Source organism: Cucumis sativus, chromosome 7 (genome assembly GCF_000004075.3).
Source record: "Cucumis sativus cultivar 9930 chromosome 7, Cucumber_9930_V3, whole genome shotgun sequence".
Lineage (NCBI taxonomy): Eukaryota > Viridiplantae > Streptophyta > Magnoliopsida > Cucurbitales > Cucurbitaceae > Cucumis > Cucumis sativus.
This window is the reverse complement of record NC_026661.2, coordinates 4,068,930-4,083,585: the sequence shown is the minus strand read 5'-3', so window position 1 is coordinate 4,083,585 and position 14,656 is coordinate 4,068,930. Positions and strand designations below refer to the sequence as shown.

The following is a 14,656-nucleotide window of genomic DNA, read 5'->3' as shown; positions in this document are numbered from 1 at the left end:
CTCTCCCCTCACGGCTCATCTCATCTCATAAGTCACAACCACCCCTCACCTTCTCGCTTGAGTTTCACTTCATTTTCCATTACTCCCTTGCTCAATTAAGTAATTCAAATTTAATGCTGATTATTCTAAACACTCCAAAACGACCTCGAATTATTAAATCCTTACAAAATAAACTGCGTAGCATGTGAGAGCAACAAATTTGACTTTTAAGTTAAACAAGATGCCATAAAATAGCACATTCAAGATATTAATAAATATACAAAGTTCTCTTCAAAGAAAAGAGAGACAATAAATATAAATTAATGCTCAATTTAATAAACTTATACGCTCTAAACCCTAAATGTATGTTATCAGTCGGGAGTCCAATTTCTATAAAGTTTTGAACATCAAACAATGTTATTTTTTTTCTTTGATTATATTATCATGTATATTTTTGGAGGCTTTATATTTATTCTCTCAAGAAACTTTTTTTTTTTGAAAACTTGCATTAAATGACAAAAAAAAAAAAAAAGTCTATCGTACATCTTTTTTTTCGTATTACAAATATGATATGTAATTAGATGTATGGTTATCAGATAACTATTAAAAGCCTATGAGATGACTGTTTGCTTTTAAATTTGTTACTTTTGTAATTTAAAAAATGTAGTGGCATGAATTTTATTATTATAATTTTTTTTGTAAATATCTCAAATATTTTTGGATAATTGTAATTGATGGCCATTTTAGAAATAATAATTAAGGATATAGTAATATTTTAAAAAAATTGCAAATATAACAAAACTGTCGCTGATAAAGTCGTATAATCTATCGGTGATAGATCAATATTTATAACATAGTTTATCGATGATAGATTTTGACAAATTTTGTTATATTTGTAATTTTTTTTAAAATGTTGTTATATACTTAATTATTTTAAATTTAATTGCTAAATTTGCAACTATCTCAATATTTTTTTTCGTCTTCCTTCATTGCATAACAGTTAATTATATGAATATGATGACTCAACTTTTATCATTAGAACACATGTATGATATTTTTGTAATTTTCCTTTTAATAAACATAAAAATTGGTGAATTTAATTTTCTCAATCAAATTTATACTCATGGTTTTTGTTTGACTTGACACTTTAAAGTAAATTTAGTGAAAGAAAAAAAAAAAATCTGAGCCCTACCACCATAGACGAACAGCTTCGTTGTCAAACGTCGGCAGTAGGGAACGATTGATTAAATTATTTTGTCCTATTTTATTGGACGTTAGAACGGATATGAACATCATATGAAAAGCTGGCTTTGTATTTTTCTATTGACTTTTCTTAATACTTTATTGCCATATAAATAATTTATATGTATATACAACACTCAAATTGATAGGTTGGAATGCATTCATTTTCTGTAGATAGTTATACGAACAATCTAGTACGAAGGTCTCTATAGAGACAATCTAACTTTTTTTTTAGTTTTCTTAATTGAACATATGTAGTTATTTACTTTCTTTTTTCTTAGATTTAAAGGAGTGCAGTATATAAACTTCATAATTCAGTAGCATCGTTTTTATTCTAGAACATTCTCACTTGTAATATATTAGTTCTCTCTGTTTGTGGACGTAGCAACTAATACACTATTAGTAAATCATATATGTGTTAATTTTTTACATTCTTTATATTGTTTCATTGTTCATTCCGTACCATCTTTTAAACATTTTTCGTCCAATGTATTCTTTCAAACTTATGTTAATTAATAATTAATTAATTGATATAAGATGATTCAAATTTTGATGTTTTCTTGTGTGTTTTTGTGTTAATTATTGTTGAATAATGTGTGTAGAAAACTATCAAATATAATAATTGTGCACACACTGTGTGGCCACAGTTAGATTAGATCAGTACAGAAGCAAAGATAGATAAATATAATATTGGAATTAAACTAAAATAGCCATAGCCTTGAGGGTGACTTAATTATAAATTACAAGAAAATATCTTTGAAGATATCTCAAGCTTTGCATAGTCTTCAATAAAATCAAATAAAATATCCTTTGGTCTCAGCTAAACTGACAAGGAAGGGGTTCATGATATTATATAATTACGTTACATAAATTATGTTGTATAATTTTAAGTATCTGTATTTTTAGAGATATCGTAATACAAAATACAGAGTGAAGGAATTTGAATCTAAGACTCTCTTATTCTCGAGTATATACAGTTGTCAATTGAACCGAACTCATGTTGGCTCTATCTTGTTAATTTGCATGGAACAAAATGTTCCTAATTAAGGCTATTGTTTTTTGTTTTGGGCCTTTTGGAAAGTACAAAGCCTTTCATCCCATAAATTAGTACCGCGGAAGCTGAACTTTGAGAAAGTGAGTTTTGAAGACAAAAGATTAAGAAATGGATGAGCATGATCGAAAAATCAAGTTGACGGATAAAAATTGATCAAACTAAAGGCAGTGGGTCGAAGATGAAGAAGGGTTTGGACGGTATTGGTTTGAGAAAAAAATCCAACCGACAATAATTGTAAAAGATTAAGTTGATCGACTGATCAATCAAACAATTGTTTTGTACTCCTTCATGGTCGGGTCTAAACGGTTTTTAATAAGACTTTTAAAATTTTGGAAAGTAATTATCTAAAGGGTTAGATACAACAACCGATGCTGACTCCATTGACAACACCAAAGATTGGGCCTTTGACAGAATATTCTTTTTCAATCACAATTTTCCTCTTCACCAATGGCAATTCTTTACATGTAATTATATTCACTTTACAACGACGACCTTCCATGTGTATAACAAATTGGGTAACAGTTCAAGAACATTAGTCAACTATCATTTAACTTCTAGGATCTTTTCTTTTTGTTTTGAATATTCGTGCAAGTGTTTTAATTATATACATAATATTGTGGTGTCAAAGAAGAATATCAATGGAAATGGTATATCCTATTTTTTTCACATGATTGAATTCTTTTACTTTCGGAAGTAATTAAAAGACCCAAGATAAATCTTGTGTTGAAGTTAGAGAGTTGATGAACCCTTCGTGGTCAAGAATGTACAGATATGGCAACCTGCTTTTGACAGTGACTGGTTCTAAATTGATAGATTTGAAGATATATGATATAAAAGGCTATCACAAAAGTTCCAAGAGATCACTGACAGATCTGTGCATTGCCTATATATATTTATTTAACACTTCTGAAATCGCTTTTGGGCAGTCTATGAGTTGTCTTCGCTTTTGTTCCTGTAGGACGATGATCTTGTCTCAGAGGCTGCGTGTCAAGATGCCAAATCTGTAGAATATTTTGTTTTCTTATCTACATTGTTTTGCAAATTATTTTCTCTAGTATGCATGTTTTACTTTTCGGTGCTTTCCTTTTTCATGATGGGATATTTTCTATCTTTTTAAACCTCAGATGCTTCTTTCACCAGGGTTGCTGCACATTGTGGTCTGTGAAGGTTTTTAATCGAGTGTAACAATAAGCACTTTCTGCATAGTGCTTAATTCAAGAAGGAAGTATTTATTCTTTGGTGTGACGGTGTTTTCTGCAATTTTGAGAAGTATTGTTCTGTGTCAAGGGGAACTTAAAGACAAAGTTGATTGAGAAGGATCTCTCCCTTAGAGTTATCCTAAGGCATTACTCTTCAAGAAAAGAATTTTCAAGACTTGGGGAGAAGTTTAGGTTCTCACGTGAAGGCAGTCCACAATAGAAAAGGAAAGGTATATCTTTAAATGAGAGGAAGCTGTCTCGCATACCTAACGAAAGCTAATTGCAATATCACTAATATTCACATCCTTAGGAAGAGCTTAAGTCCAAGCAGGGAAAGAGTCACATTTTAAGAGGAGCTTGGTTATTTGGTTAAAACTTGGGCTCTTAATGTTACTCTAAATCGCTTGAGTTTTATATATTTTTAGAGTTAAAGGCAATAATAGCATATTAAAAGCAATAATCTCCATATGTTACTCTCGTTTAAATTAGATTAAAAGAAAGACCAGGTAAACACTTCGGCCATGTTTAGCTAGTCAGGATGCCAGAAGTGTTTAGCTAAACGTGATTAGTTGGTCAAGTGGTCACTAGATGTTCTTGCCTTAGATTGTAAAAAGACATACTAAATTAGGAACTAAAGGGAAAACCAGCTAAACACTCCGGCCACGTTTTAATTTCCACCTAATAAAAATGGTTGCAAGTGTAATGTAATTTCATTCATGGATCAAATATACTGAAAATTATGAAAATTATTGTTATTGTTACCTTTACATCTACCTCTTATAAATAGATCCCACTAGTTAGGAACGTTTAGTTACATGTGATTGCATAGCTAGACCAATTCGTGGGTAAAGTGCAAGAATATATTAGGCTTAAACTTTGACGTGGCGATAGAGCCATCCCGAGACTTTTGTGTCATTTAGCTTATTGTTGTGAAAGTCTTAAAACCTTTAGATATTTTTTTTATGGAACGATTTTTAGATATATGAATCAATTAAAGGTATAACGTCGATTGACTTTCTAATTGTTTGTAAACATTTTTTTCATCATAAATATTTAACTCATTTAAACACTTAAAAAGTCAATTCAAATACGTTCTTATTTTAGTTTCAATTAAGTTATCTTAGACAATGATTTATTTTAACTAGAAAATCTTATTCATGGCAAATGCATCAAGACATCAATGCTTCTTGAGAAAAGTATATGTTTAAATATGTGTATATAATAATTGTTTAAAATACAATTTCAAGGGTAACAATATAATATTTCGATAGTTTTTCACCAAATTCACTGGATGGTTATCAACCCGACGAACTAATATAATTTTTATATTTCGTATACCAGCTGATCAATCAGTATACTAAATCTAAAAATGATATATTAGTTGAAATATAATACTCAATATAAAGTATATAACTTTACAATATTAGAAAAGTAAAAACTCCAAATCAAATTTAGTGAAATAACTTTTGGATAGAAGAAAATGTACATAAATAAAAAGAATAGAGTTCAATTACAACTCGAATTTTTGAAAATATTACAAAACAACAAAATAATTGCAAGATGTGTAACAAACTAAAAAAAAGTATGAAGTTGACTATCGTCTTTTTTCTCTTCGTCTGCCATTTTTCTTTTATTTTTTTCAAACTGTTATTGGTACTATTTGTTCAAAATTGTATATCAAATATAAAACATTTCAATAAATCTCTATAAAAAAATCGTTTAGATTTGTCTACCCAAATTTAAACGATCAAATCTAAATAATTAACACAAAAATTTTGAGAAAAAAAATGGTTTAGACTTGGATAGAAAAATCTAAACGATCTGTAGTCAAATCTAAACGATGTTGATATCCTCTCCCAAATATATTAGGATGGGAGCATTTTTTGTAGAGGTCATTGCAAAAACTTGATAACCGTATAATAGTTGTTTGATAGTCGTCTAATATCATTAATTTTGTCATATTCGCAATATGCAAAAAAAAAAAAAAAAAAAAAAAAAAAAGTGTCATAAGCTATTTTTTCTAAATGTTTTTATCAACTTTTTTTTTTTTTTTTGCATTTTTCACCGTGAGCACGTAGGATTTTTCGGTTTTCAAAATTGTTATATATAAATATTTTGTCCTTATATTTTTTAAAGAACCCCAATTATAAATTTTTTTATTCAATTTTCAAGTTTATGTCTAATATATTCTTTATATATATTTAATGGACCTTTAAGTCCCCCATTTGATTTTTGCTCGTAAACATTAAAAGCCATATTTTAATCTAAATGGCATAATTTGTCACGACAATAATTCTATATATACCTTCCATTCAAACTTGTAAAGGCATTGTTCTATTCAAATATCTTATTAATACTTAATTAATTAGATTCAAATTTGTAAAGATATTATTCTATTCAAATGTCTTATTAATACTTAGTTTTATTAGTTAACTGTTACACACACATATATTCCAATCAGTTTAATGTCTTATTAATATCTAATTAATCAGCTAACGTTACACACATATTCCAAGCAGTTGGTACAAAACCAAATTAATTAATCAACTACTTACGACATTCAAGTTCTATAAGGTCCCTAATTTTATAAAAAAATGGCTGTAAGATCAAAAGAACTTTACAATACTCTATTATATTCTTTCCCATTGGTGTCTAACATTAAGATTAATTGGTAATCTGTCATCCACTCCAATGGCTAGTTCTATAAATATCCTCCGATAAAAAATGACGTTGAAATTTTACAAATTCGTTTATTTTTGTATGCCAAAATAGATTTGAGTCCAACAAAAATATATCATCAAGATTGATGAACCTAAAATAGACACCATCTTTGAAAGGATATGTTAACCATTCCACATTTAAATAGTTATCCATTAGTTTTAATTAGATTAAACTTGATATGATAGGTTATCGTGTTAATGCATGTTATACATTTTTTATATTATATATCAAACTGCAGAATGTTATCAAATAAAGTTTTTAGTTTTTTAAGAAATAATAAACAAAAAATTTAATCAAACATGTTATTATTTCTAGATTTTTTTAGAAAAAAATAGAAGAATGAGAAAAAAGAATAAGTAACGGTAAACCCTAAATGTAAAACATTAACGAAAAGTGATCTAATATATAGGACACTCTTTGTAGAGAATAAAAGAATTTGATCGTGCTTAATGAAATATCTTTTAAAATATTTTGAAAATGAGGAAGGTGCTAAGAATGTGTTTAACTAATGAAAATGTTCGGGTGTTATTGTATCACTTTTTTAAAAGAAGAGGGTTTTGTTGTGAGATTGATGAAAAGAGAGAGGGAAAAAGGAGATGGGATTGTTCTTTATTCTAAAAATGCTATAAAGTATTAAAGAAGAGAATAGGATGTGGATTCGTTGCTTGATATGTTTGAAATGCAAATATTATCGTAGATTTGGTGTTATAAAACACTTGATTCCCACTTCACCACCATACCCTTTTCTACTTCAAGACTTGGGATTACTTCTTTGAAGATAAGCTAAATTAATTCACAATCACTTCATTTAATTTATTGAGAAATTATAATAGGTAGTAAAAAGAATAAAATAGTTTGGAAATTTAGGTATGGTTTTCTCATTATTCTAGCAACAGAAAGGACATAACTTTAAAGACATACTTTAAGTATAATGTGAACCATTCAAATTAAAGTTACTGTGTTTATAAAAGATTTCAAATAGACATTATCATAAAATGAAAAAGTCAATTCAGCATGCTTAAAATAAAAGATAATTATAAATATAGCAATTAAATTTAAAATTATTAAATATATAATAACATCTTTAAACAAAAATTGGGAAGATAGAAAATTTCATCCAAATCTATCATTAATAGATCAGATTAGATTTTACTATATTTATAATGTATAAAAAATAATAAAGCTCTCACCAATTATAATTATCTTTGAAATAAGAAAGTAGAGTGAAAAAAACTTCATGGATTATTAATTATCAAAAGATGAACTTGTTCACCTATGAACACAAAAACCAGTTAATCTGAGAAATCAAATCTAAAATTCCAATAATAACAATAAACATATGATTATCTATTAATAGCGTATAAAGTAATGACATATATAACACCAAAATTAGCAAAAGACTAAAGAGTTAATAATTATTGTTTATGCTAAAATTACACAAAGTCAAAGTGATCAAGTATAAATCAATGTAATAGGAAGTAGTATATACTTGGAGTATTCCAAGGTTGAATCTACGTGGATATGGTATCAACTGATGTACAAAAATGATGATTTAAAATATATTAGTCTGAGTTGTTGATGCTGCATCTTAAGAAAATAGTAATAGTAAACTTCAATAAATTAAAAAAAGGGTAAGATGTGAAAAAACAATAGAAAAAAATAGTTATAAATACTGACTAACAAACGTACAAACTTTAATATATATAAACTTCTCATACTATTATCTGTTAGATTAATCAAAATGTTCTATAAATATCAATTCAATGTAATCTTTAAAGTGAAAAGACTTATTATACTCGGTCTCCCTACGTAATCTAGAACATCAAACTAGATGCTAATTCAATATGTTTACCACCATTTTTTCTATAGCTATCTTTTGAAAAAGATTATTTTGGATTAGTAGGTACACCATAACATCAATTAGGTGGCACCTCAGCATCCTCTATAGCTTAGTGTATCTTTAATTATCTCTAATTATAAAGACTAATGTTATATGTACCTCTACACTATCAATTAATGAAAATCTATGTATAATATATATTTGCATACTAGACCTCATTTGCCTTTAAATATTTTTACACACACTTACTTTTTCCAAAGGTTCATAGTGCTACGATTTTACCTCAAGTGGCTACATGGGAAAAGATACTTTTTATTATGAACTTTTAAACAGAAGGATACATCATAGAATTCAATTAAGATATATGATTAACAATAATAAATTGTTATATTATAAGCACACTAAAAAATTAGACAAAAAATGGTCACTAAAATTGTTTTTTAAAGAAAACTACACAATGATGCAGCTTGAATCCTGATCAGGAGATCTACCGACGATCTCTCATCTGTCGTGAAGCTTCCCTTTTTCATCTTAAAATTTATCTTCTCATGAGCTTGGGTTCTTGGTTCCTTTTGTTGGTGGAGAGCTTGGGTCATTTTAGAGGGAAAATATGCGGAAACCATTTGGGAACCAGTGATGTGACGGTGTTGAAGGATAATATATGTTTTGTTTAAATAATGAAGAAGTCTCTTTTTCATGTTGCAGATTGTGACAGATTGATGTGAAAGCAGCTCCCTTATCTCTACAACTCTCAGGTGATTTGACGTGTTTGAAGATAGTTTGGTTCAAATTAATGATGCAGACACACCGCCACCATGCTGCACCATGCACGTTGTAGGGCTGTGATTTGACGCACAGCTGATTCATGCACTTCTACTACACGCACCTTTATCTAATTTGGCGTGTCAAAGGATAAGTTGGCGTCTTAGCGTAACGATGACCACCTTGTTGGTACAGAGGTATGAAGACTTCTCACCATTGTTCTAGCTTTGAATTTATGCAATGTTGTAGAATCATTTTGTGCAAGTTTAATTTATACACAACATCTTTTTATACTATTCGTGCAACGTGTTTTTTATCAACATCTTGCATTCTATATTCTTATATAAGTTTTATCAACATCTTGTTCTACCCAACATTTTGCATTTATCAACATCACCAACTAATAATAAAATTAAATAATGATCATTTATTTTTGTCTATGAATTACAACGACGCACAAATAACCAACTTAGTAAATCATCATTTAGGTTTTTTTGAAGTATGAAACTCCTTCTGAACAAGAACTTCTACTCTTTCACGTCTTGAGGATGATATCAAATTAAGAAAAATGATTTTAGAAAAATCAATTTAAAACCCTAACCATTGGGATTATAAATTTAAATTATGTGAGATTTTGTAAATCGTTTGTCACATTTCGTTCAACCATTACTTTGTAAAATTTACATTTTGAATTAATTAAACTCCAAAATTTCTATAACACATTCAACTTAGACCCTTTTCTTACCATTATCTTTGAAAATCATCCGTGCATTGATTCTTAAACGTGTGTAGAATTTTTCAAATAGAAAAATTATAATTAAGAACGTAAATTGATTGATTTATGAAATTTTATTGAGTTAGAATAAAGTTGAAATTTAAATCATGGATATAGAAAACTCACCCACTCTTTAGTTCACCATTAATTAAAAAGGGTAGCTGTGGAACGTAACTGGCTCATTTTTCTTTGTTATTTGCATTAGCTCCCTCGATTACTTCTCTTATATAATAATTATACCAACACTCAACTCTACCCGCCAAACGCACTTCTAAGAAAAGTGTCAAGGAAAATATTGTGCATATCTAAGGAAAAATAATAAAGAACACATTTTCTATTGAATGATCATATTTTTGTTGCATTAACATGAACGTTAATTAAAAAGTACAACAACCAAAATAGCACAAACAAATGTAAATTAAAGTCTAAAAAGTTAGAAGAATAATAACCAAAAAAACAAACATTTAATTATATATCATAAGATTCTTTTTCTTGAATTTGTTCCCAAACATGCACCTGATCAGACTTTTATATATTCTCTCTTTTAACTCCTTTGTCTTGAAGAAGGAAAGGCATAAAAATGTATACCAAAAGTGAATATTGTTGTTGCAAGATCAACAAGAACCCCACAAAAATCAATGGCAGCTTCAAATGCAAATGCAATAATCACTCCTTCAAACCTTCTTCCTCCTCCTCCTCCTCTGGTGCAGGAGTATCGTTGCGACGGAGACGATACGCGAGTCAAGATGATGAATCGAAACCAGAAAAGGTTCTGTGGCCGTCAGTACAGCCTCCGATGAGAACCCTCTCATCCACGGCCTCCTCGGACGGGCGGCGGACAATAAAGCGAGCTCTCCTCTGTGGGGTGACTTACAAGAACTGGAAGCATAGGCTACAAGGGACTGTGAATGATGTTCGAAATATGCAAGATTTGTTGATCAATCACTTTGGATATTCCAAACAAAACATTCGTATTCTTACAGGTTATATTATTTCTTCTTTCTGCCTTCGTTTTCTAAAATCAAACTGATGAACTCTTTCTCATTTGAGATCATTTATTTTGGTGTTAATTAAGCACTTGCTTTCTTGATAATTTTTGTTACAAGTTTTTGGAGTTTTTAAAAGGAAGAAACTTTTTCAGGTTTCCAAGAAAAATTTTGTTCTTTGTTTGATCATTTATTATTAGTTTAAATTATTTAAAGTATAAGAATTTTTTCATAAATTTTCTATTTTTATAGAACAAACCCACTAAAAACGAAATTTATTACATATTTTGTTATACGTTTTATTTTTGACCATTTTTCTAAAAATATTTATATATATACATACATTTTAGAAAAATTGTCAAAAATGGAACAGTTAACTTTTTTTTAACCCTTAGCGTTTTGAGTATGAAAATTATCTTCGGTTTCTTCCTTATCCCTAAAATTATTAGTTGTGAGTTATCTTATGATTTAAAGTTTTGTAATTTGGATACCGTTTTCAAATGTATGAAAATGACATCTCGAGAGAGGTTAGAGATCAAAATAAAACTTATTAAATTTATAAAAAGGTCATTTTCAAATATGATACAGTGAATGAAAGTATTTACAAAATATAGTTAAATTTTATATTTTATTAATAATAGGATATTGATAGACTTTGTCAGCGATAGAATCTGAAAATTTACAGTAGCTTTGTCGTTTACGATAATTTCACATGAATTATTTCCATTATATACATACTTTGCTTTTTTAACTTCAATTTCTCGTTTATTGTATCATTTTAAAATTGTTCACAAATAAATTTATATATTTAACTATAAACTTTCATAAAGAAAATTATTGTAATTATAGTCTAACTGTTTAAAAATATTTAAAAATATAACAAAATTTCAGATTCTATCAATGATATATACTAATAAATTTTTATAAACTTTTATCAATATATTTGATAGGAATTTATCGATATCTATCAATAATAGAATATGAAATTTTGCTCCAGTTCGTTTTTATATCTTTTTCTCGTAAACTTATTTTTCTAGAAGAGTTTATTTAATACCCTTGGTTTTAGTAATTTGTAACTATTTGACACTCTAATCCATTATATTGATCAAAATCAACCTAAATAGATCATAATGAAAATGGAAAATCATTTATATATTAATACCAAAGTTATTAATATCCATTTGATTTCAACATTTTTCTTTCTAATATTATGCTAATCTATGTGTTGAAAATAGTTTTGTACAGTTAATGCATTAATCAATTTTTAGGTTACACACAATTGAAAAGCAAACTATTTATGTACTTTATTTTAACCTACTTTACTTTCTTTTAACCTACTTTGTCATTTTTTACAATTTGATGAGTTTCAAATGATGAGACTTAGAAGATAGGAAGTGATTTTTACTTTTTTTTTTCTTTTAGTGGAGCATCATTTCCTATATATGCTTTTTAGTTTCTATAATCACTTTTGAAGAATGCCTTTCTTTTGAAGTATCTTTAAAATCCTTTATATATATATATAACTTTCGACATTACTTTTGACTAATTTTAATTAAATTTAGAGAGATATTGTTGAAGATGGAAAATACTTTCCACTTCACCTCATCTAAACCCTCAATTAAAAAGGAAAATCTCAATAGTCAATACTAACAAGAATATGATACTTCTTCTTCTGTCTATTATTTGTCATCTAAGCATCTTTTCTATTAATTATATATCTATATGTACCAAAGGGGAGATAATAGAGGGCTTTTTCCCAAGACTTTATTTTCTAATTTTTGTACAATGTATCATAGTAGGTAATTATCCTTTTTCCATTTGGGGAGAGATGAGTGAGTGGACTAAAGCGTTGGATTGCTATTCCATTGTACGATTTTTTTTGTACCGAGGGTTCAAATCCCTCTCTTTTCGTTTATGTCAATTACATGGTATTTTTTTTATAGTTGAGGAAAGATGTGAGATAGATAAAATGTTAAGAACAAAGAATATTACTACTTTATAAACAAATAGTTTGAAAGTAAGCATTACATAATCTCCATGCTGTGAAGTTATTTCTATAAATAGGAAAAAATTTAAAGAGTTAGAGTTGTTGATTACACATACCAAATGAGTAGTAAGTCTAAATACAAGAGTCATATTTTGTAAATTAATCACATGATTTTAGGTCTAAAGTGGTATTAACTCTTTAGTATTGTTTCATACTACAATCCTAATACTATATATCCAATTCATACTTTAATTCATAAATGGTCTTTGAAATCTATTTTTGTTTTTGGTGTCTTCCATTTTTACCTATTGAAAGAGAAATTTGTGGCTATATATATTATGTCGAACTTTGAACTCATATACAAGTGTGTTGTATGATATAATGAAAATGTTGATGAAAATTTAATATTGTTTTACCTCAACAGAGGATGAAACGAAGCCCGAGCAAATGCCAACAAAGAAGAACATCCAAAACGGTCTAAAATGGCTAGTTGAAGGTTGCACTGGGGGCGATAATCTTGTGTTCTACTTCTCCGGCCATGGACTACGACAGCCAGATTTCGACATGGACGAGCTCGATGGCTACGATGAGACTATATGTCCAGTTGACTTCATGGAGGAAGGGATGATAACCGATAATGAGATCAATGCCACCATTGTTTCGCCTCTAAAGAACGGTGTCACTCTCCACGCCATTGTCGATGCCTGCCATAGCGGAACGATTCTCGATCTTGCCTATGTTTACGACCGCGACAGGTTTTGATGGATGACGCTCTCTCTCTCTCTTTTTCTTTTTCTTTTGATTTTGGTTTGGTTTCATTTTTTTCTCTTTTGTGTGTGTGGAGAAGAGATGAGTGGTTGGATAATAGGCCGCCATCAGGGGCGAGGAAGGAGACTAGTGGTGGATTGGCAATTTCTATGAGTGCTTGTGGAGATGATCAATTTGCTGCTGATACTTCTGTAAGACCACATATTATTCCTCATCTTCTTTTACGTTTTTTCTTGCTTTCTCTTCTTAATTGACGAAACTTCTTAAAATAAAATATCACCATCTATTCTTAAAATAAAATATCACCATCTATTATGAGATCGATCACGATAAGATGGATCAAGATAGAGTACTACTTGTATGTATCATATTTGTGTAGATACATATAGTAGTTTGTCGTGGCTGTCTTATACTTCCCTATACTTTTAGGTTGGGTTTAGAAAACAAAAAGCTACTTGATACCATCGGTCTTTAACTCTTTTTTTCTAAGCGCACCCTCTGTACAATAGAGCTTTTAACAGTGGTTGATACCAATTTTTAAAGACAACCACCCCACAAAATAACGTGACAAGTTCAATTTATTGGCATTAATGACTCTCATGACTTTTGTTTTTAGTTTCACTTAAAATGTCACATACCAATAGAACTTCATGCGAATGAAAATACATACATGGAAGTAGAAGGTGATGATAACAGGAGAATGATATGTGTATATATTATAATGCAGATACTAACAGGGAAGACAATGAATGGAGCAATGACATTTATTTTGATTCATTTGGTAAAGACTTTTGGAGATTTGACGTACGGACGTCTGCTTCAATACATGCATGATACTGTTCAAAGGGCCAACAAACAAGGATGTTTCTCTTGTTCTTTTCTAAGAAAATTGCTTCGTTATAAAAAAATTCAGGTCATATTCTTTTCCCTATTTATCATTCTACTCTTTTAAAAAAAAAATCACAATGGATATATAGTTGTTTTAGAACTAACATAATTTCTGTTTTTTTTTTTGGATATTTTGATGTTTTTGAGCAGGAACCACAACTCTCTTCATCAGAGGTGTTTGATGTACACAAGAAAATATTTACTTTGTAATTGCATTTCTACTAAATCTAATTGTACATTCTAAAACAATACTTTGAAATTGTTTGGAGAGAAAAGTTAATTCTCTTAATTATCAAAATATTTATATATGATTTCAACTGTTCTAATTTCCAAATACCGAGCACAAGTATTATCCATAAAATTCTTTCACCCTTCATCAAGTTGTTGAACGAGATGTTTAAACTAACACTAAGAGCAAGAAAGCTCAATTTACATGCTCGAGGTTCTATTTCGGT

The 14,656-nt window shown here is 29.0% G+C and overlaps 1 protein-coding gene across 1 annotated transcript; it reads left to right on the top strand.

The window, feature by feature from the left end:
* The first annotated feature begins 10,113 nt into the window (after positions 1-10,113).
* Positions 10,114-14,535, top strand: LOC101220178 (metacaspase-1). The gene is made up of 5 exons (XM_004136830.3): positions 10,114-10,555; positions 12,970-13,300; positions 13,393-13,504; positions 14,041-14,226; positions 14,352-14,535. Exons 1-5 carry the CDS (start codon positions 10,153-10,155, stop codon positions 14,409-14,411), a joined length of 1,092 nt encoding a protein of 363 aa, XP_004136878.1. The 5' UTR covers positions 10,114-10,152; the 3' UTR covers positions 14,412-14,535.
* Positions 14,536-14,656: the final 121 nt, after the last annotated feature.

Bases quoted from the DNA above. Each gene is read 5' to 3' on its own strand.
- LOC101220178 (XM_004136830.3), top strand. From the start codon at position 10,153: ATGTATACCAAAAGTGAATATTGTTGTTGCAAGATCAACAAGAACCCC. The intron at 13,301-13,392 runs GTTTTGATGGAT...TGTGTGGAGAAG, and splicing joins TATGTTTACGACCGCGACAG to AGATGAGTGGTTGGATAATA. The intron at 14,227-14,351 runs GTCATATTCTTT...GTTTTTGAGCAG, and splicing joins TTCGTTATAAAAAAATTCAG to GAACCACAACTCTCTTCATC.